Genomic DNA, 21,435 nt, shown 5'->3' on the forward strand with positions numbered 1-21,435 from the left:
TTTGACCGGCAGCCAAACTGATAAGGACTAAAGCATTCAAAGTAGCTGGAATAAATTATTTGTTCTAGGCAGAGAGGACAGCAAGTACAAAGACTGAGGCAGGAAGGGACTGGGGGTGTTTGAGGACAGAAGGGAGACTGGTGTGTCTGGGAGATGGTGAGCAAGGGAGCGTGGGGGCTGGGGGCCAAACTGGGAAGGCCCTTGCATGTTGGGGTCAAGAGTGCAGATTTTATTCTAGGGGCTGTGGGAAGCCATTGAACTCTTGGCCCCCCAAAGTGCTGGGATTAGAGGCATGAACTACCACTCCCAAATTAGGTAGGGTGTGACATTTAAATATAGTAATACCTTTATGGAGAATGAATTATTAAGAGTTTATGAGTTTAGAAGCAGAGAGACAAGACTAGAGATTGAGTCTTATTTTGAATAAGTTAGGTTTGAGTGAACTTTAAATATTCAAACAGACGTTTTGTCGGCATTTGGACATGCAAGTTTGGACTTGGAAGAGTTTAGGGCTAGAGATAAAAATTTGGGGTCCATTAGTGTATATAAATCAGTGGTTCTCAACTCTTGAGTGCACATTTGACTCACCTTTAAAAATGCTAATGCCCAGGCTCCATTCCTAGGGATTCATATTCTGTAGGTCTGGGTTTGGGTCTAGCCATGGTTTGTTTTAAAGCTATCTAGGTCACTCTAATGTATGATGAGGGCTGAGAACCACTGGTGGAGGTGGTGTTTAGAGCCAAGGATGGGCCTGGATCAGTGTAATCCTTTAAGGCAAACTTGTCCAACCTGTGGTCCACATGTGGCCCAGGACAGCTTTGAATGCAGCCTAATACAAATTTGTAAACTTTCTTAAAACACTGTGAGATTTAAGTTCATCAACTATCGTTAAGTGTTAGTGTATTTTATGTGTGGCCCGAGACAGTTCTTCTTCCAGTGTGGCCCAGGGAAGCCAAAAGATTGGACACCCCTGGCTTAAGGCAATGGGATAGCTAGGGAAGAGAAGCAGCTCAGGGTACTGGGCACCCCAGCAGGTAGAAGTTGGATAAAAGAGGTAGAACAGCAAGGGAGACTCACAGCAGTAGCTGGAGAGGTAGGAGGAAAACCAGAAACTGATGTCTGAAAACCAGAAGAGGACAGTGATTCCTGAAAGTGGGAGCAGCTGTGCCAGATGTTGCTGAGAGCTAGTACAGTGAATGCGGTCAGAAGGAATTGAAACCAGCGTCACTGAGGAGTGGGTCTCAGAGGTTCAAACCAGGGTTTTAGGAGCTGTGGATTCAAATCCTACCCCTAACACTAGTTTTCTATGTAAAATTAAACAGGATGCTCAACTCTTAGCCTCTTTTTATCTTTGCTTATTTACCAAAATGTGACTGAATATCTCAATGCTTAAAGAAGGGAGATGATAAACAGACAGCTTTATTCCCCTCTCCCATTCCCAGACAAAAGCCAATTCTTACCTGGAGTTTTGGCTCTAGCTTTCTCTCTGCCTGGAATGCCTTTCTGGATATATGGATATATGGCCACCTGGCCCAGTGATCTCACCACCTGTTTATCTGTGAGTCCTTCCTCAGCTGTCCCCTTCTCTGGGAGCTTTCCTCTGCTCTTCCTACTTAATGATGTGACTCACCTCCCCACCCGCTGGACTCCCAGTTCCCTACCCATAGCACTTGTCGCCTTCTAACAGACTGTGAGATTTACTTATGTATCATGTTTACTGCCTGGCCTCCCTGCAGAAATGTAAGAAATCTTTGTTTTGTTCATTGATGTCCCCCAAGAATCTGGATTGCTGAGCAGTGCCTGGTCTATAGCAGCCTCACAGTTGGTGCTTGGTAGATACTTGGTGACTGAGTGCTGACTCCATGACAGTGATTGTCATCCTTTGACTCTGCTCCGTTGCATTTGAAAAGTTGCATGGGATCTGCCACTTCTCTCCATGACCCAACTATAGAGACTTCTAAAGTGTAGCTTCTGCCCTCTACCTCTATACTGTCATGCCTATTGAAGTGACTCCATTTTGGTGCCATATAAGTAAGAACTAACACATATGTATGCAATTTGAATCATAATTTTCCTTTGTTTAAATTTATGTTTGGCCTTTTTTTTTTTTGCCATTTGTGGCTATTAAGACTTCTCATGATTTTCCCTTCCAAATATCACTTGGAATTTTCATGTTATTATTTTAATTTTTTTGAGACAGAGCTTCACTCTTATCACCCAGGCTGGAGTGCAGTGGCATGATCGTGGCCCACTACAGCCTCTACTGGGCTCCAGTGATCCTCTCACCTCAGCCTCCCGAGTAGCTGGTACTACAGGTGCATGCCACCACGCCCACCTAATTTTTGTATTTTGTTTATTTGTGTTTGTAGAGATAGGGTTCTGCCATATTGCCCAGACTAGTCTCAAACCCTGGGCTGAAGCGATCTGCCCACCTCTGCCTCCCAAGGTGCTGGGATTACAGTTGTGAGCCACTGTACCAGGCTTTACTTGGAATTTTTTTTTTTTTTTTTTTTTTTTTTGAGACGGAGTCTTGCTCTGTCACCCAGGCTGGAGTGCAGTGGCCGGATCTCAGCTCACTGCAAGCTCCTCCTCTCGGGTTCACGCCATTCTCCTGCCTCAGCCTCCCGAGTAGCTGGGACTACAGGCACCCGCCACTTCGCCCGGCTAGTTTTTTTTTTTTTTTTTTTTTTTTGAGACGGAGTCTCGGTCTGTCGCCCAGGCTGGAGTGCAGTGGCCGGATCTCAGCTCACTGCAAGCTCCGCCTCCCGGGTTCACGCCATTCTCCTGCCTCAGCCTCCCGAGTAGCTGGGACTACAGGCGCCCGCCGCCTCGCCCGGCTAGTTTTTTGTATTTTTTTAGTAGAGACGGGGTTTCACTGGGTTAGCCAGGATGGTCTCGATCTCCTGACCTCGTGATCCGCCGGTCTCGGCCTCCCAAAGTGCTGGGATTACAGGCTTGAGCCACCGCGCCCGGCCCCCTGCTAGTTTTTTGTATTTTTTAGTAGAGACGGGGTTTCACCGTATTAGCCAGGATGGTCTCGATCTCCTGACCTCATGATCCGCCCGTCTCGGCCTCCCAAAGTGCTGGGATTACAGGCTTGAGCCACCGCGCCCGGCCTTTACTTGGAATTTTTAAAGACTTCAGAAATTATTTGAATGTTAATATAGGAAAGTGGTAGTAATAATTAGAAGCAAATTACATATATGAGAAACAGTATTTAATATATTTTGGAAACCAAGTGTTATGGCAGGGATCAGAAATTTTCAGTTGTCACTGACACTAATCATTGCAAGAAGCAATTTGGTGCTGTGGAAAGTTCATAGTCTTGGAAGCCAGGATACTTGGTTCTTAGGTTTGTTCAGTAATGTTAGCCACCCTACAGTGAGTGCTGTCTACCAAACACTCTAAATGCTTTCCAGACAGCAGTTTTGATTTTACAGTATCACTCATGGTTGCATTACTACGCCTTGTTTTTTGTTTTGTTTTGTTTTGTTTTTTGTTTTCTAAGACATAGGGTCTCACTGTGTTGCCCAGGCTCATCTCAAACTCCTGGGCTGAAGTGATCCTCCTGCCTCAACCTCTCAAGTAGCTTTGAGTACAGGCATGAGTCACTGTGCCTGGCTACTACAGCCTGTTTATAGATTGAAATACTGAGTTCCAGAGAAAAGATAAGCAAGAAAGAAAAGATTCTGTTCTGATATGAACAGAATCATTTTGGAGACCATGTGGGGCACATTTAACCCCCATACACTGTCAACTAGAGAGTTTGGTTAACTTACTATCTCTACCTTAAGGTAAGACACAGTCTCCGAGGACCTACATTTTATGACCTGTGAGATCAGGATAAGGCTATCCTGCTAAAACACTTAAATAACAGAATTTATGGCCGGGCATGGTGGCTCACGCCTATAATCCTATCTCTTTGGGAGGCCGAGGTGGGCAGATTGCCTGAGTTCAGGAGTTTGAGAACAGCCTGGGCAACATGGTGAAACTCCGTCTCTACTAAAATACAAAAAATTAGCTGGGCGTGGCTGGCGTGTGCCTGTAGTCCCAGCTATTCGGGAGGCTGAGACAGGTGAATTGCTTGAACCCAGGAGGCGGAGCTTGCCGTGAGCCAAGATCGTGTGTGCCATTGCTCCACCCTGGGCCACAGAGTGAGACTCCATCTCAAAAAAAAAAAAAAAAAAAAAAAAAAGAATTTATATTGTAAAATATAAAACTTTAAACAAATGTTTGGTATCATTATGCTGCTGAAAATACAATGTTCCAACAGTGTCCTCTGTTCATTTTATACCCACAGTGGTGCTTATTATTTTATTTATTCGAATGCGTCTGAGATGCCAAGCTCAGGAGATTTTTGGAGTCCCGCTCTGTGTGCCCGTCTGCCAGGTGGCCCTACACTCATAAGCACTCTTAGGTGTTTACATTTCCTTCCCCTTTCTGGTCAGGGTCCCCGGCTCCCTGTGGAGTCTCCTCTCCAGGAGGTGGGGTGGGAGCTGATGCCAGCAGGGAATGGGGGGCCTAGTGCTCTCAGTGATGCTTATTATTTTATTTACGTTCTTAATGGTTTGAGTTTTTGGGTTTTTAAGAGATGGGGTCTTGCTTTGTTGCCTGGCTGGACTTTAACTCCCGGGCCCCATTGTGCCTCACTTGTTTCATTTTTCAAATTTTATTATTTTGTAAATTTACCTTTTATAAATTAATCTTTAAAAATGTGTGTGTGTGTATCTATGAACAATAAAGGATCTCCTGGTCATCTCTGTCCCCATCCACCCAGCTCTCTCTTCTTCCTTACAAGTAAATCACCATTGTAAGTTTCTTGTATATTCTTCCTGCATTTCTTTATGTAAATACAAGCAAATGTGAATATTTTTCTTATTCTCTTCCTTCCCCCCACAAAAGGTACCATACACACACTATTTTCTCTTGTTTTTTTTTTTCCTGCCTGACAGTATTTCCTTGTTTTTGTGAAGACTAGACCATCTAAAATTTTGTGTACTCATAATTACTTGATAGCATAAAGACTTTCAAGTCTCCATCAGCTGACATAATTAATTTTCAATGAACACACCTTTGGCAAGTCTTCTTAGGCTTATTTTTGTGATTTTAAATGCTTCCTGCCTAGCTCTAAAAGGAAAACCTGGCACCATCTTCAGAAGTTTCAGAGTTAATGAAGTATCTCATGTTTCAGCCTTTGCGTGTACAGAATAAATATATTTTTCTCAGTACACTTACCCATTGTGGTGTTCTCAGTTTATGAGCCCTTGCTATAATTTTCAAAGCTGTCTTTTATCATTTGTCTTCCAGATAAACCAGCTACTTCACAACTAGGAACTTTTAGTTGTTGATTATTAAATTCTGTCAAAACTGCCTGTTTTTTTGTGGTCAGTATTTTAATCTCCCTTATCTGCAATCCTGCCAAACTTCCCCACCTTCCTCTTCCCTCTAGAAAAATAAAATCCAACTCAAACCATTATTTAGCAAACCACTCTCACAGAGTGAAATTCAGAAAAAAATTTTGTTTCAATAAAAAGATTTTGAAAGATTTAATCACTTCAACAAAAGTATAGTTAAAAAATTAAAATATTATATTAATTGAAGAACAGTAACAGTATAATGAGGGAGCAAAAATAGAGAAAGCAGCTGACATTGCCAGAAGATAAGTCGAGTTCTGCTTTTTCCCACATGTGATTGTTCAGGACATGTGGCTCGGAGTATGTGAATTAGTATAGTAGCTACAGCAGAATCTCTCTTGGGTTGTGTTAATTGCTCAATTGCGAGATAGCAGATATATAAAATTATTTCTCCTAGATTCCTCCCCTGAAATCTTAACTGCAGTCTGCTTTGTGGAATTTCTTCTTGAAAAAACTTGTTTAAGAGTATACTGATTGATACTTGTTCATGGGCCATCTGAAGATTCTGGATGTTTTATTTTATTTATTTCATTTCATTTTTTTGGGGGACAGTCTCCCTCTGTCCCCCAGGCTGGAGTACAGTAGCACGATCTTGGCTTACTACAAACCTTCGCCTCTCAGGTTCAAGCAGTTCTCCTGCCTCAGCCTCCGGAATAGCTGGGACTATAGGCATGCACCATCGCATCCAGTTAATTTTTTTTTTTTTTTGTATTTTTAGTAGAGATGGGGTTTCACCATGTTGGTCAGGCCGGTCTCGAACTCCTGACCTCAGGTGGTCTGTCTGCCTTGGCCTCCCAGAGTGCTGGGATGACAGGCGTGAGCCTCTGTGCCTGGCCTGGAGGTTATTTTAAATAGTATTTTTGGGGGGAATGAAAACAAATTTTGTGAAAATTAGTAATACAGAATGATTTTGTGTTTTTTAATAATTCATTCATTTACCAAATATTTATTAAGGCCTGTTCTGTGCTAAATGATGGGGAGATGATGCTGAACTAGACAGAAGAACCCCAGTATGCCTGCTAGCTCTTCCCGTGTTTACATTTTGATTTTTTTTTTTTTTTTTTTTTTGAGATGGAGTCTCACGCTGTCGCCCAGGCTGGAGTGCACTGGCCGGATCTCAGCTCACTGCAAGCTCCGCCTCCTGGGTTCACGCCATTCTCCTGCCTCAGCCTCCCGAGTAGCTGGGACTACAGGCGCCCGCCACCATGCCTGGCTATTTTTTTGTATTTTTTAGTAGAGACGGGGTTTCACTGTGTTAGCCAGGATGGTCTCGATCTCCTGACCTCGTGATCCACCCGTCTCGGCCTCCCAAAGTGCTGGGATTACAGGCTTGAGCCACCGCGCCCGGCCTACATTTTGATTTTCTGTGCTGCAATACAGTAGATGAGCTTGGCATTGAGAGTGAGTAGTCTTGGATTTAGGTTTTGAAAAAGCCAGCTATTTATTTATTGTGAGACCTCTGGAACTTAAAACTGACCCAGGCACACCTGTAATCCCAATACTTTGGGGAGCCAAGGTGGGTGGATTGCTTGAGCCCAGGAGTTCAAGACCAGCCTGGGAAACTTGGCGAAACCCCATCTCTACAAAAAATACAATAATTATCTGGGCATGGTGGCACACCCCTGTAGTCCCAAGCTACTCAGGAGGCTGAGATGGGAGGATCACTTGAGCCCAGGAGACGGAGGTTGTAGTGAGCCCAGATCACACCACTGCACTCCAGCCTGGATGACAGAGCAAGACCCAGTCTGAAAAAGAAAGAAAACCCACAAAAACACTGAGTCAGTCTTTGATCTGCATGTGGAGGAATCTCGTTAGGGTGGTTGGAATTAATTAGTGTGTGTGAGAACGTTGTTCTCTGCAGTGGTCTTTATAGTGTCCTTATACAATTCATGGTCACTTTTCTGGATCCCTCGCATTTTCTAGCTGCATTTTCCTCAACTGGTTTGGGAAAAATTAGGTCTGGAGTTTGGGAGGGGAGCTGTTTTTACTTTACAGGTGAGGTAACTCCATACGTGTTGAAGTTTTTTTACAGGAGTGAGTGAAACCAACCTCTGATTTTTGGCTCAGTACTGACCCTTGGACTGGAGAGTCCTGTTGTCAGCAACAAGAACACAGTTTAATGAGAAGCAATTAAGAGTGCAGTCTCCAAACCACAGTCTTAATTTCAAATTCTTGCTTCTCCTCTTACTGCCTTCCCAACCTTAAGCAAGTAACTGGAATATCTCTCATAATATACCATAGGATTAATTAATGCTGTAGCTAAAAGAAAAACACCAGCTATATAATTGTATAAAAGACTTAATAAAATGTGGACGATTTAGGCTGGGAAGCCGTTAACTAACCATTCATCATTAAAGAGTGAGGAAGCAAGAGGACCCACTTGAGTAGGCTGGGACACTTTGCTGTGGTTCAGTTTTACGTTTTGCTTTTGTTTCTAATTGGAGCTGTTCTGAGACATCCTGATTGTCAGAATGTGAAGTGGAGGGAGGAGGAGGAGCTCTGGAGCCAGGCAGCCCGAGTTCAGACTCCAGCAACCCCATTACTGGCTGCTTAACTGTGTCATGCCTTATCTGCAGAAAAAATGAGTTAATGCACACAAAGTAAACAGTGATAACTTCAGCTGTGATTATTTGAAAGGTACCTTTTGAGCAGCTTCTTCTGCAAGAGGACATCCGGAGACACAGGAATAGAAATGATCCGATCAGAGTAATTAAAGGCTTTTACTGAGCTCTGAGGTCCCAAACAGGGCACATTCAGTCAGTCTAAAGCTGTGAAGAAGAACCTTCAACATAAGGTAGGTGTTCTCTTTTAGGGTAGTGGAGAACCGCGTCATTAGGCTAGTACTGTAAGCAGTGCAGGGTTAGAACTTATTACATTTGTGCTGTTTGATTTGGGAGATAGTGCCAGATGTTGGGCTCCCTCCTGCCAGTAGATAACGGGGATTTCCTTTGCGTTGGCTCGTGCTGCAGCCTTCCAATATTGCAGGTTTCCAAGTGTTTGTAATGAATTTCTGGCCAGGGTGTCCATGTCTCTTCTGCTCAGGGTGCTGGCCAGGGTGTGTGCTGACTGCTACACTGTTCCCAGCCCTCTGCCTGGATTTAGTCATCAGCGTTGGAGCCCCCAAGTCTGCTTACAATCTTGCTACTCTTTACAGCGAAGTCTCCACCTTCTGTTTCACTGCCTATTTCTTTTCTTTTTTTTTTTTTGAGATGGAGTCTCGCTCTGTTGCCCAGGCTGGAGTGCAGTGGCCGGATCTCAGCTCACTGCAAGCTCCACCTCCTGGGTTTATGCCATTCTCCTGCCTCAGCCTCCCGAGTAGCTGGGACTACAGGCGCCCGCCACCTCGCCCGGCTAGTTTTTTGTATCTTTTAGTAGAAACGGGGTTTCACCGTGTTCGCCAGGATGGTCTCGATCTCCTGACCTCGTGATCCGCCCGTCTCGGCCTCCCAAAGTGCTGGGATTACAGGCTTGAGCCACCGCGCCCGGCCTACACTGCCTATTTCTTGACGATGCAGTTTCATTTTGGATGCAGACCTCTTGGAGCCCTTTGTCCCAGGGAAGTTAGATGTTCCTTGTAGCAAATACCTTACTTCAGGAATAAACAGAGTCTCATTTGAGCCCCTGCTATGTATAAAACACTCCCCCAGGGCCCTTGTACAAACATGAGTTAGAAATGTATTGTTCCTGTATTTCACAGGCCCACAGACCAGTGATGGAGCAAGCATGTACCCAGATAATTTACCTGCATATGATTTGGTCCTGTTTGAAAGTGGCCATGGGAGAGGTGGGAATGGTGTATGTTGACACACAGGAGGCCAGGTGCCAGGCTTCGGGCGTGGGGAACCTTCATAGAGCAGGAAGCATTTGAGTTGGATATTGAGAATGAGTGGGGGCTGAAAGGTTTAGAATAGAGAGAACAGTTAAATTAGGTCATTAAAAATGTGTGGAACACCTGCTGGGTGCCAGGCACTGTGTGTAAAATCAGAGGAAGGTTGACTGCACTCACTCTGCTGTCTGTTCTGTGCTACTCCCTAAAGCTCAGCAGGTGTTTATTCACCAGGTGACTGCTGCCTTCCCCAAGCCACCTGGCAGACACATGTTTCACCTCTGAAATCATCTCTGTGAAGCTTTCCTGACAGCCCCTCTGTATGAGTTTCCCAGGGCTGCTGTAACCAAGTGCCACAGACCAGGGGCTTAAACAACAGTAATGTGTCATCTCAGTTCTGGAGGCTGGAAGTCTAAGATCAGGGTGTGGGCAGGGCTGGTTCCTCCTGAGGCTGAGGGAGAATGGGCCCCATCCTCTCTCCAGCTCGGTAGTCGGCAGTCCTTGGCATTCCTTGGCTTGAGGAAGCACTGCCTCAACCTCTGCCTTCATCTACACTTAGTTCTCCCTGTGTGTGTCTCTTTGTCCACATTTTCCATTTTATAAGGACAGAAGTCATTTTGGATTAGGTCTGCCTTGTGGACCCCATCTTAATGAATTATATCTGTAGCGACCCTGTTTCCAAATAAGGGCATATTCTGTGGAACTGGGGGTTAGGGCTTCAACATGTGAATTTTGGAGAGTGGACACAATTCAACTCATAACATCCTCTCTCAGTTCTTTCTACCTCCCACACATGGACACTTTTCCCCTGCTGATATACTGTAAGTACAGTTCTGTCATGCACTAAGAGAATTTTGTCTGTCATCTCCTACTCTTTGTATTTTTTAATCTCTGGTGCCTTGCATGTAATGTGGAAAATGTCTCCAGTGCAAGTATATTGTGTGTCAGGAGTTAGAAATAAGGGAAGATACTGTAGAGATCACCCCTCTTCTTGGCCTCCTATTGACAATTCCAAAGGCTCTCTGGAGTTGGGTGCCAGGTGGCCAAGGACTAGCGGCGGATACCACTTTCATTATCTGCTGACTTTTCCCCACGGAGCAGTATTTCGTTATTAGCTGACAATCAAAGAGCATTCTAATGGACAAGGTCCTTTGGGTCCTCTAGCAGGCATTTTTCACAGAGGCTTGCTTTAATGGCTCTCTTCTTCCTTGTTTCAGCCTTAGGTTTTCATGTTCTAGCTTTAGGGACTCAAAAGTAAATCATGTGAATACTGGGAATAGTTACCATTAGCAAAGATGTCTGTGCCAGAAGGGAGATGCCAATAAATAATTGAATCTGTCCAAAAGTTTCAGAATTCCCTCATTATATATTTTAGAGAAGCAAACATTTGTCTGGTTTCTGACCTGAGGTTTAGTTACACATTAATAAAGATGGATTATCCTGGGGCTGCAGTGCGTCTGCTAAGAAAAATATTCCAGCATACCGTACTTTGTTATTTCTGGGTCAGTAAATAACGTACTGGGCAGAGTGGTGTTTTCTGGGACATTAGAAAAGGGATGTTATTTGGACTAATTAGTGCTGTTGCATCAGGATTTTCTTCAATGCCATTTAGCAAACCAGCTGTCCTTAGTCTGTCCAGCTAGCAAGAATTTGTGTAACGCAACAGGGTACTTTACAGTTTTCACACTTCAAATATCACATGAGGGGTTCTTCACTAGGCACCTGGAACCCAGTCTAGCAAAATTAGAGGAAAGGCCCTAAGGAGATTTATCTCTGTTAAGAGAAAAAGTTAACATTTTCAGGCTAAATAGTTGAATCTACTAAAGATAACAAATAATGTCGACTATCTCAACCCTCCAAAGATTGAAGAGTGTTAGGATTGTCATTTGTGTTTTTTTTGTGGGGTAGTTGAATAAAATTGGGCAGCTAAAATTTTCAGTTCCATGTGCCTCCTAAACAAAAATCAAAATAAGTAGTTTGTGAAGTGACTGCAGACAAGATAGGAACTGTGCTGCATGCTGTTTTTTGTAAACAGATGACATTTTCTTTTTCTTCCTTCCTTCCTTCCTTCCTTCCTTCCTTCCTTCCTTCCTTCCTTCCTTCCTTCCTTCCTTCCTTCCTTTCTTTCCTTTCTTTCCTTTCTTTCCTTTCTTTCCTTTCTTCTCATCTCTTCTCTTCCTCTTCCTCTTTCTCTTTCTCTCTTTCTTTTTTTTCTTTTCTTTCTGCGGGAGTCTAACTCTGTCACCCAGGCTGGAGTGCAGTGGTGCGATCTTGGCTCACTGCAATCTCCGCCTCCCGGGTTCACGCCGTTCTCCCGCCTCAGCCTCCCAAGTAGCTGGGACTACCTGTGCCTGCCACCAGGCCCAGCTATTTTTTTGTATATTTAGTAGAGATGGGGTTTCACCGTGTTAGCCAGGATGGTCTCGATCTCCTGACCTCGTGATCCCCCTCCTTGGCCTCCCAAAGTGCTGGGATTACAGGCGTGAGCCACCGTGCCTGGCCAACAGATGACATTTTCTAACCAGGCACATGCCATCCAATTTACCTGTCGATCATACCAAAAGCAGCAGAACTGAAGGGGAAAAATGATTGTTAAACACATTGAATTGCTTTTATGTCATTTAAGATAGTTGGTTTAAGTGTCTTGACTTTTTTATATTTGGAAACATTAAATAAAAATGGAAATAAATTTTTAAAAAAGGGATGTTAATCTTAAGATAGCTGTTCATCCTGATCTCAGTAGTATCAGTCTGAAAAAGCATGCTGAATGTCTTCATCTGCCGGGTGCAGTGGCTCACGCCTGTAATCCCAGCACTTTGGGAGGCCAGGGCGGGTGGATCACCTGAGGTCGGGAGTTCGAGACCAGCCTGACCAACATGGAGAAACCCCGTCTCTACTAAAAATACAAAATTAGCTGGGCGTGGTGGCGCATGCCTATAATCCCAGCTACTAGGGAGGCTGAGGCAGGAGAATTGCTTGAGCCTGGGAGGCGGAGGTTGTGGTGAGCTGACATTGTGCCATTGCACTCCAGCCTGGGCAACAAGAGTGAAACTCTGCCTCAAAAAAAAGAAATGTCTTCATCTGAAGGCAGGCAGAGACCAGCTCATGTAAGGTCTGGAGGTGCTTTCTTCTGAGAGCAAGAAGAATCATGGAGCGTTTCAAACACAAACGAAGTAGACAGCACGGTGTGATGAGTCTTGCACTAACCTTCATCCAGCGTCAGTGATCAGCTCATGGCTAGTCTTGTGTAACTTCATTTCCCCTCCCCCCACATACGTTTTAGGAGCATTTCAGATGTCATTTTATCCAGAAACATTTCTGTATCAATATAATCATCATAATACTACACCTAAAATGTAAAACTAATTTCTTAATGCCATCAAAATCTAGCTAGTGTTCAAATTTCTAGTTGTCTCAAATGTCACTTTTAGATTTTTATTTTACAGTTTGTTTCAATCAGGATCCTACTAAGGTCCACATATTCTCAGATTTTAAGCAGAGGAGTGAGTGACATGATCTGACTTACATTAAAACTCTCTAGGGCCAAGTTTTAGAGAATGGATTGCTGTGGGGGTTGTTAAGAGGCTGGAAGTAGAGAAACCAATTAGGAGGCCGTTGAGTGTCCAGGGAGGTGAGTGATGACGACTTGGATTTGAGTGACATCTGGGGGAATGGGAGATGTGGAGGAAGCAGATGTCACTTGGGCAGGTCATACTTATTTGTCATGGTTCATCCAGACTTTTTTTTTCTGTTGTCTGTGTTTATTTGAAAATATTGTTCCCAAAGATTTCATTAATTTAGCTATCAATATATTGTTGATGGTGAAACCTTAAAATGTATTGCATAAGTAAAAATAAAGCAACATTATAGAATACTGAGATAAACATTCATCCGTACTTTAATCAACTTACTCAAATTTATTCCAACTTATTTGCCATTATATCATCTTGCCAGTGTATAATTATAGCATTACATAATAGAATAAGAAATAGTTTTCCCCTTAATATGTTTTACTCTTTTATCTGAATTATGCTAAAGAGTCTCTATAGTTACATGATATTGTATTGAGCAGATTTTAATGTTTATGTTACATTTATTTATTTGAGACAGTGTCTTGCTCTGTCACCCAGGCTGGAGTTTAGTGGTGCCTTCATGGCTCTCTGCAACCTTGACCTCCCAGCTCAAGTGATCCTCTCTCCTCAGCCTCCTGAGTAGCTGGGACTACAGGCGTGTGCCATCACTCCTGGCTAATTATTTTGATGTTTTTGTTGAGATGCAGTCCTTACTATGTAAGCTAGGCAGCTTTGAACTCCTGGGCTCAAGTGATCCTCCCGCCTCAGCTTCTCAAAGTGCTGGTATTACAAGGCATGAGCCACCACACCTGACCTGTTCCTACTTTTAAAATTATTTTATTTTATTAGTTTAAATTTATTTTAAGATACTATGAAAAATGTTCCAAAAGTTTGTTTTTTGCATGTTTTTCCCTTTCTCTCTCTTTTTAACTTTTTTATTTTATTTTATTTTTTTTTTAAGATGGAGTCTTACACTGTTGTCTGGGCTGGAATGCAGCAGTATGACCCAGCGCATTGCAACCTTTGCCTCCCGGGTTCAATTAATTATTGTACCTCAGCCTCCTGAGTAGCTGAGATTACAGGCGCGCGCCCCCACACCCAGCTAATTTTTGTATTTTTAGTGGAAACGGGGTTTCACCATGTTGCCCAGGCTGTTCTCAATCTCCTGAGCTCAGGCATCCACTTGCCTTGGCCTCCCAAAGTGCCAGGATTACAGACATGTGCCACTGTGCCCAGCAAATAATAATTTCTTTGTAGAGATTTTTATTTGAAAATGAAGTTGATGAAACCTGAAGCCATAATTTATAAAAATGAAGGACAGGTTTGTACTTCAAAGTAGAATTGTGCTTAATCTTGATTATTGGGCTCAGAATGTGTATACTTTGATTTTGATTTAAGTTTATAGACTTCCTTATTGGAATGGAGCATGTATATACTTGGTGTGCAGTCTTTATCTTATCCCATTCACACAGCAATTTGTAACTAGGGGAAAGTAATACCTGCCTTATCTCAAATATGTTGTTCTTACAAAGATTCCTGTCTTTCAATATCTTCTGGGAACCCGGAAATAGCTATAGTTACCTCTAAAATATACCCTCATATCCTTATTTACCGACGAAAATGGCTTACAGTTGGGACTCAATGATTTTCTTTGGTCTTTTTTTTTGAAACACTGAAGCAGAACATTTTTATTATTGGCTCAGAATGTTCAGCTTCAATTACATCTAATGAAATATTACCAGATAACTTATTGTTTTGTTCTTTGGTCATTCTTTCGGAAGGTTTACAATAAATGGAGTGAGTAGCCAGATTAAATTAAACAATTTAAAGGATATAAATAGAGAAGAGTAAGTTTCAGAGATTCCACTTAGGCTGGGCTCATGCCTGTAATCCCAGCACTGTGGAAGTCCGAGGCAGGAGGATCATTTGAGGCCAGGAGTTTGAGACCAGCCTCATCTCTACCAAAGAACTAAAAAAAAGTAGCCAGGTGTGGCGATGTGGGCCTGTAGTCTCAGCTATTCAGGAGGCTGAGGCAGTAGGATCACTTGAGCCCAGAAGTTCCAGGCTGTAGTGAGCTATGATTGCACCACTGCATTCCAGCCTGGGTGGCAGAATGAGGCTCTGTCTCAAAAACAAAGAGAAAAAAGATTCCACTGAGGTCATTAGTTCATTTATTTTGTTTTGATGTTTAGTTCCCAGTTGTTTTCATGTTTTGCCTTTAAGTTCTTGAAGTAGTGGTTGGGCGTGGTGGCTCATGCCTGTAATCCCAGCACTTTGGAAGGCCTAGGCGGGCGGATCACCTGAGGTCAGGAGTTTGAGACCAGCCTGGCCAACATGGTGAAACTCCGTCTCTACTAAAAATACAAAAATTTACCCAGGTGTGGTGGCACACGCCTGTAATCATAGCTACTCGGGAGGCTGAGGCAGGAGAGAATCACTTGAACCTGGGAGGCAGAGGCTGCAGTGAGCCGAGATCATGCCATTGCATTCCAGCCTGAGCAACAGAGTGAGACTGTCTCAAAAAAATAATAAATTAAAAAAAAGACAAAAAGAAATACTGCTACTTTAAGCATGATATTTTTATCTTTCACATTTAGAACAGAAATATCAAATTGATCTTTTTTTTTTTTTTTTAAAAAAAAGCTAATTTCTTCAGCTGATTCTTTGGTTGTTGGTTCCACAATAAAAATATCTTTTTTGCATAACAAGCTCTACTCTATAGGCTTGCTGTCCAAAGTGTGGTTCAAGTTCAGCAGCATTGGTATCACTTGGGAATTGATGAGCCATGCAGAATTTCAGGCCCCACTCCAGACCTAATGAATCTTAATTTGTGTGCTAATTTAATTCCCAGGTGGTTCATATGCACATTTGAAAGCTAACAGGGCGTGGTGGCTCATGTCTGTAATCCCAGCACTTTGGAAGGCCAAGGTGAGAGGATTGCTTGAGGCCAGGAGTTTGAGACCAGTTTGTGCAACTCAGGGATACCCCCATCTCTACAAATTTTTTTTTTTTAATTAGCCAGGCATGGCAGTGCACGCTGGTAGTCCCAGCTGCTTGGGAGGGTGAGGTGGAAGGATCACTTGAGCCTGGGAGGTTGAGGTTGCAATGAGCTGTGACTGGGCCACTGCCCTCCAGCCTTGGTGGCAGAACAAGACCCTGTTCCCCTGTCCCCGAGAAAAGAGTGTAATGTCAGTAGCCATATTCACATAATTTTAAATCTGAGCCATCTTGGCATGTTAGGTTATTAACAAACTGAGCATCTTGACATTGCCAGTACCTGCCATTATTCTTTTAACCAGAAAGGAGCTGTTAGGGAGGAACATTTACCATTATGTGAGTTGTGTGTGAGCGGCTTCTCTTCTGTTGATCTGTTTGGGGGATCCTTTGCAAAAGCACTGCTGGTACCTTATGGGGAAAAAAAATCAGAAATCGAATTCTTTTGGAATAAACTGCAGATCTTGTCTATATGGGACAAATCATGTCTGTAAAGAATTACGTGGTCAAAAGTTTACTGTTTAGTTCTTTTTGGGTTTTTCAGAGGACTTAATTGCTTTGTTAGATTGTTCTCTTGTTCTCTTCTTTGGAACAATGGCTAGGACAAAACACACCATTGGTTAGTGGGAGGTGGTTGATCAGCCATGTGCCTCTGAGGCCACAAAGAAGCCTCACAGGTCACGGTTTCCACTGTCACTTGGTCATTGCATCCTCCTGTTGAAGATTGTGTTTACCAAGCTCATGTGCTCATCATGAAACACTGTTAGACATTGATTTGAAAACAATAATTTCTTTTATTTTGATTCTGTAGGAACCTAGAAAGATTGTACAATGAATGGTGATTCTCGTGCTGCGGTGGTGACCTCACCACCCCCGACCACAGCCCCTCACAAGGAGAGGTACTTCGACCGGGTGGATGAGAACAACCCAGAGTACTTGAGGGAGAGGAACATGGCGCCAGACCTTCGCCAAGACTTCAACATGATGGAGCAGAAGAAGAGGGTGTCCATGATTCTGCAAAGCCCTGTAAGAAGAGAAGTCTTTTCTCTGACCAAACGTCATCTTTCCTTTTCTCATACTTCAGGTCTTATGCCCTCTTGTATAAATGGCATAGTTCATTGATCTTATCACAGGAAATCAGTGCCTTGAGTATATGTATATGGTTGTTGAAAGAATTCAGTTTAGTTCATGTTATCAGACAACATAAATGAAAAATCTTCAGTGTCGTAAAGGATAGGAAGTGTTAATTTCTCCTTTTTACTCTTGCGACTTTTCCAGAGGGTCTTTATATATTGGGGCAATTTTAAAATTACAATTTAAAAAATACCTAGCTTAGGCTGGGTGCGTTGGCTCACGCTTGTAATCCCAGCACTTTGGGAGGCCGAGGTGGGTGGATCACTTGAGGTCAGGAGTTCGAGACCAGGCTGGCCATCATGGTGAAACCCTGTCTCCATTAAAAATACGAAAATTGGCCAGGCGCGGTGGCTCATGCCTGTAATCCCAGCACGTTGGGAGGCCAAGACAGGTGGATCACGAGGTCAGGAGATTGAGACCATCCTGGCTAACACGGTGAAACCCTGTGTCTACTAAAAATGCAAAAAAAAAAATTAGCCAGGCGTGGTGGCGGATGCCTGTAGTCCCAGCGACTCGGGAGGCTGAGGCAGGAGAATCGCTTGAACCCGGGAGGCGGAGGTTGCAGTGAGCAGAGATTGCCACTGCACTCCAGCCTAGGCGACTGAGTGAGACTCCGTCTCAATAAATAAATAAATAAATAAATAAATAAATAAATAAAAATACAAAAATTAGCCTGGTGTGGTGGCACATGCCTGTAATCCCAGCTACTCAGGCGGCTGAGGCAGGAGAATCGCTTGAACCCGGGAGGCGGAAGTTGCAGTGAGCAGAGATTGTGCCACTGCACTCCAGCCTGGGCGACAGAGTGAGACTGTCTCAAAAAGAAACCAAAAAAACCCTAGCTCAGTCCTGGGTATATAGTAGGCCTTAACAGTACCTGCTTATTGATTGATACCTTTAGTTAGAGTCAGCATTTTGAGTCATAGTCATGCCCAGCTGAGTGTTTTCCAGATTGCACCTTTCAGTCAAGTAGTTGTATCTGCATAGTTTTCTCATGTTGATGCTGCTGGCTTTGTGTATGCTTCATCCTTTTTTGTCCCTTCTTCTGATTTGTTCTCACTATGCCCCTTCGTATCGGGAGTGTCATTTGGCAGAAATTTATTGATTTTCTTTTTTTTTTTTTTTTTGAGACGGAGTCTCGCTCTATCTCTCAGGCTGGAGTGCAGTGGCGCGATCTGGGCTCACTGCAAGCTCCGCCTTCTGGATTCAAGCCATTCTCCTGCCTCAGTCTCCCGAGTAGCTGGGACTACAGGTGCCCGCCACCACGCCTGGCTAATTTTTTGTATTTTTAGTAGAGACGGGGTTTCACTGTGTTAGCCAGGATGGTCTCGATCTCCTGACCTCGTGATCCACGCACCTCGGCCTCCCAAAGTGCTGGGATTACAGGCGTGAGCCACCTCGCCCGGCCTGATTTTCTTAAAAAAAAAAGTTGTTGATGTCTCTTATGTGCTGTTTAAGGAACTGGGGATTTAGCGGTAAACTAGACATACAAGGCCTTTAGTAGATTTTGTTTAGTAGTTGTTACTGAGGTATAACTTACATAAAGCACACAAATCTTAAGTATATAGCTTGGTGAATTTTGACATAAATGTTGCTTGTGTAGCTACCCAGATAAGTCTTGGACTTTACGTTCTAGTTGAAGGAAATAAACAATAAAGAACAAGCAGAAGGGCAATGCAGACAGTAGTAGGATGATTAGATTAAGTGTGACTGTGGTCAGAAAGGCTGTTCTCAGGTGGGAAGGTTTAATCTGAACTCAATGACAGGAAGGAGCCAGTCTTTCAAGAATCAGGGGGCTGGGTGTGGGTGCTTGGCTGGGCACGGTGGCCCACGCCTGTAATCCCAGCACTTTGGGAGGCCAAGGCGGTAGATCACTTGAGCCCAGGAGTTTGAGACCAGCCTGGTGAAACACCATCTCTGCAAAAAATATAAAAATTAGCTGGGCGTGGTGGCGTGCCCCTGCAGTCCTAGCTGCTCAAGAGGCTGAGGTGGGAGGATCACTCAAGCTGAGGCTGCAGTGAGTTGTGATCGTGCCAGTGCACTCCAGCCTGGGTGACAGAGTGAGACCCTGTCTCCAAAAAAAAAAAGGAGAAATGTTCCCGGCTGAGGAACCAGCTAACATGAAATTCCTAGGATAGGGATGGGCTTGATGAGCCCACAGAGGCAGAAGGCAGACAATGTGGTTCAGCCTGGGAGTGGCAGAGTGAGGTGCAGTGAAGTTGGAGAGAGAGGAGGGAGCAGATCCTGGAAGGCCGTGTTTGCTGAGATTGAGAGTTTCCATTGCATTCTGTGTGTGGCAGTCATTGGAGGGCTGCAGACAGGGAAAGGACAAATAGAATTTTAAAGAAAATTAATCTGGGTTTGGTTTAGAGAAAAAATTGGCTGGGGCAAGAGAAAAAGCTGTCTTCCAAATGAGAGATCATGGCAGCTTGGGCCAAGATGGCGTAGTAGAGGGAGGAAGAGGTAGATTTGTATGGCTTTCATTTTGAAGGTAGTGTCAATAGGACTTGCTGATGGATGGGATGGAAGAAGTGAAAGGGAAAAAAAGAATTAGGATAGCACCTGGACTTTTGGCTCGAGCAGTTGTCTTACATAAAAACAGCAAGAAGCTAAGTAAAAATGACTTGGGATAGTTGAGAAAGTGATAGCACCTAGTGTGTGCCAGGCGTTGTTCTAGGCACTGGGGATGCAGAGATAAGAGAGTAAAGTTCTTGCCCACAGATGGTTTAGAACACAGTAACCATCAAGGCTGGGCATGGTGGCTCATACCTGTAGTCCCAGTGCTTTGGGAGGCTGAGATAGGAGGATCATTTGAGTCTAGGAGTTTGCAGCTGCAGTGAACTATGATCACATCACTGAACTCCAGCCTGGGGCTTGAGGTTTTGCCAGATGGTTTGGTAGATTTGGAGGTGTTAGCAGGAAAGTGATTACAATGTAGTCATTACAATGGATCTAAGCCAGTGAGGGAGTTCAGAACGGGGAAGTGATCAAAGGTGAGAAGGTGTTAGGGTGATGAATGGATGGAAGAAAGTGTGAGCTGGATGCTAGGAGGGGTGGTTGCAGGGCGCATACTTGGCTTTGGGGTTGAAGAGGGGGCATGGTTACTAGGAATGAGCAGGTGTAGTGCTGACCATGGATGTGGGAGCCTGAGGTGGGTTGGATGCCAGGATCTTTGGAGGAGAGGAGGTCTAAAAGCGGAGAGGTAGGGAGGGTCCCAAGCTGAGAGTGTGGATGTTGAACCAGCAAGAGTTACGATCAAAGTGGCACACACAAGGTCCTTAGGCTGGTGACAGCTGGCTGGAGCCAGACGTTAAGATCCAGATTGGTGGCTCTAGGCCCTCACTCAGGACTAAGCTCAGCTCTGTGCCACGTGTCCTTTCTGCACGTACAGGTCATCTGAAATGCTGTTTATGCATAGGGCTCCCATACTGTGGTTTTCTCTTTTTGTGTCTTCCTTACCAAGCTTTAAGTTTCTGGATGGCAAGGACCATATTATTTATCAGTATGTATATCCTTAGCGCCTAAAACAGCACCCTGGTACTTAGTAGTGTGTGTCGAATTGAACTTTCCCCAGATCTGTATGTGGATTTGAAAACCATTGAAATAGATCCTTTGAATTTTCAGACTGAGGGCTCCCGAAGGCAAGGAGCTTTAGCTTTTGCTTTCCCTGTGACCAGCACTGTCAGTGATGTTCAGGAGATGCCATCTGTATCTCTTACTCTCTCTCTTTTTTTTTTGAGATGGAGTCTCACTCTGTCACCCAGGCTGGAGTACAGTGGCATGGTCTTGGCTCACTGCAGCATCCACCTCCAGAATTCAAACGATTCTCCTGCCTCAGCCTCCCGAGTAGCTATGATTACAGGCACGAGCTTTCATGCCTGGCTTTTTGTATTTTTAGTAGAGACGAGGTTTCACCATGTTGGCCAGGCTGGCCTCAAACTCCTGACCTCAGGTGATCTGCCTCCCTTGGCCTCCCAAAGTACTGGGATTACAGGTGGAAGCCGCTGTGCCCGGCCTATCTTTATTTGCACATATCTCCCTTTATCTCTCTTTCTTTCTCATTGCATTGTGCTTTGATAACAAAGATGGCTAAATAATCACCATGTTTTGCTTTTTTTCTTTATTTTTTGCTTGCAGTCAGAGTACCTCTCAGCTTTTCCCTTCCTCATGGATAACTACAAAATATGATCTGTGACATTACTTGTCATGGTTTGGTAAATAGGAGGTCCTCAGAGGGCTCTTGACACATTCTGTTGTACCCTTAATTAACAGCAGTACATGGATTTGTTGTGTGCTTCCCCCAAGTGATAGGTACTCTTAGATTGTCTCTTGGCAATTTCCTGCAATATGTTTTCAGCTCAAGCAGTGACAAACCAGAAGTAAATTTGATGTGGATTAACATCCAGTGAATTTACATGTTCATATTGGATATCATTTATAATTGTTTGACAAGATTTTTTTTTTTTTTTTTTTTTGAGATGGAGTCTCGCTCTGTCGC

General features: G+C 43.9%; 1 protein-coding gene across 46 annotated transcripts in view; it reads left to right on the forward strand.

The window, feature by feature from the left end:
• Positions 1–21,435, forward strand: part of ADD1 (adducin 1) — a 103,315-nt gene that overhangs the window by 28,892 nt on the left and 52,988 nt on the right. For 41 of the 46 annotated variants that reach the window (XR_013417159.1, XR_013417158.1, XR_013417154.1 and 38 more), the window contains 1 exon segment: positions 16,618–16,832. Coding sequence is in view for 32 of the 46 variants with exons in the window: in XM_078001647.1 (XP_077857773.1) it covers positions 16,638–16,832 (195 nt within the window). In the remaining 14 variants the exon portion in view is untranslated. 46 annotated transcript variants of the gene reach the window in all.

The sequence above is a fragment of the Macaca mulatta genome, chromosome 5 (assembly GCF_049350105.2).
Source record: "Macaca mulatta isolate MMU2019108-1 chromosome 5, T2T-MMU8v2.0, whole genome shotgun sequence".
Classification (NCBI taxonomy): Eukaryota; Metazoa; Chordata; class Mammalia; order Primates; family Cercopithecidae; genus Macaca; species Macaca mulatta.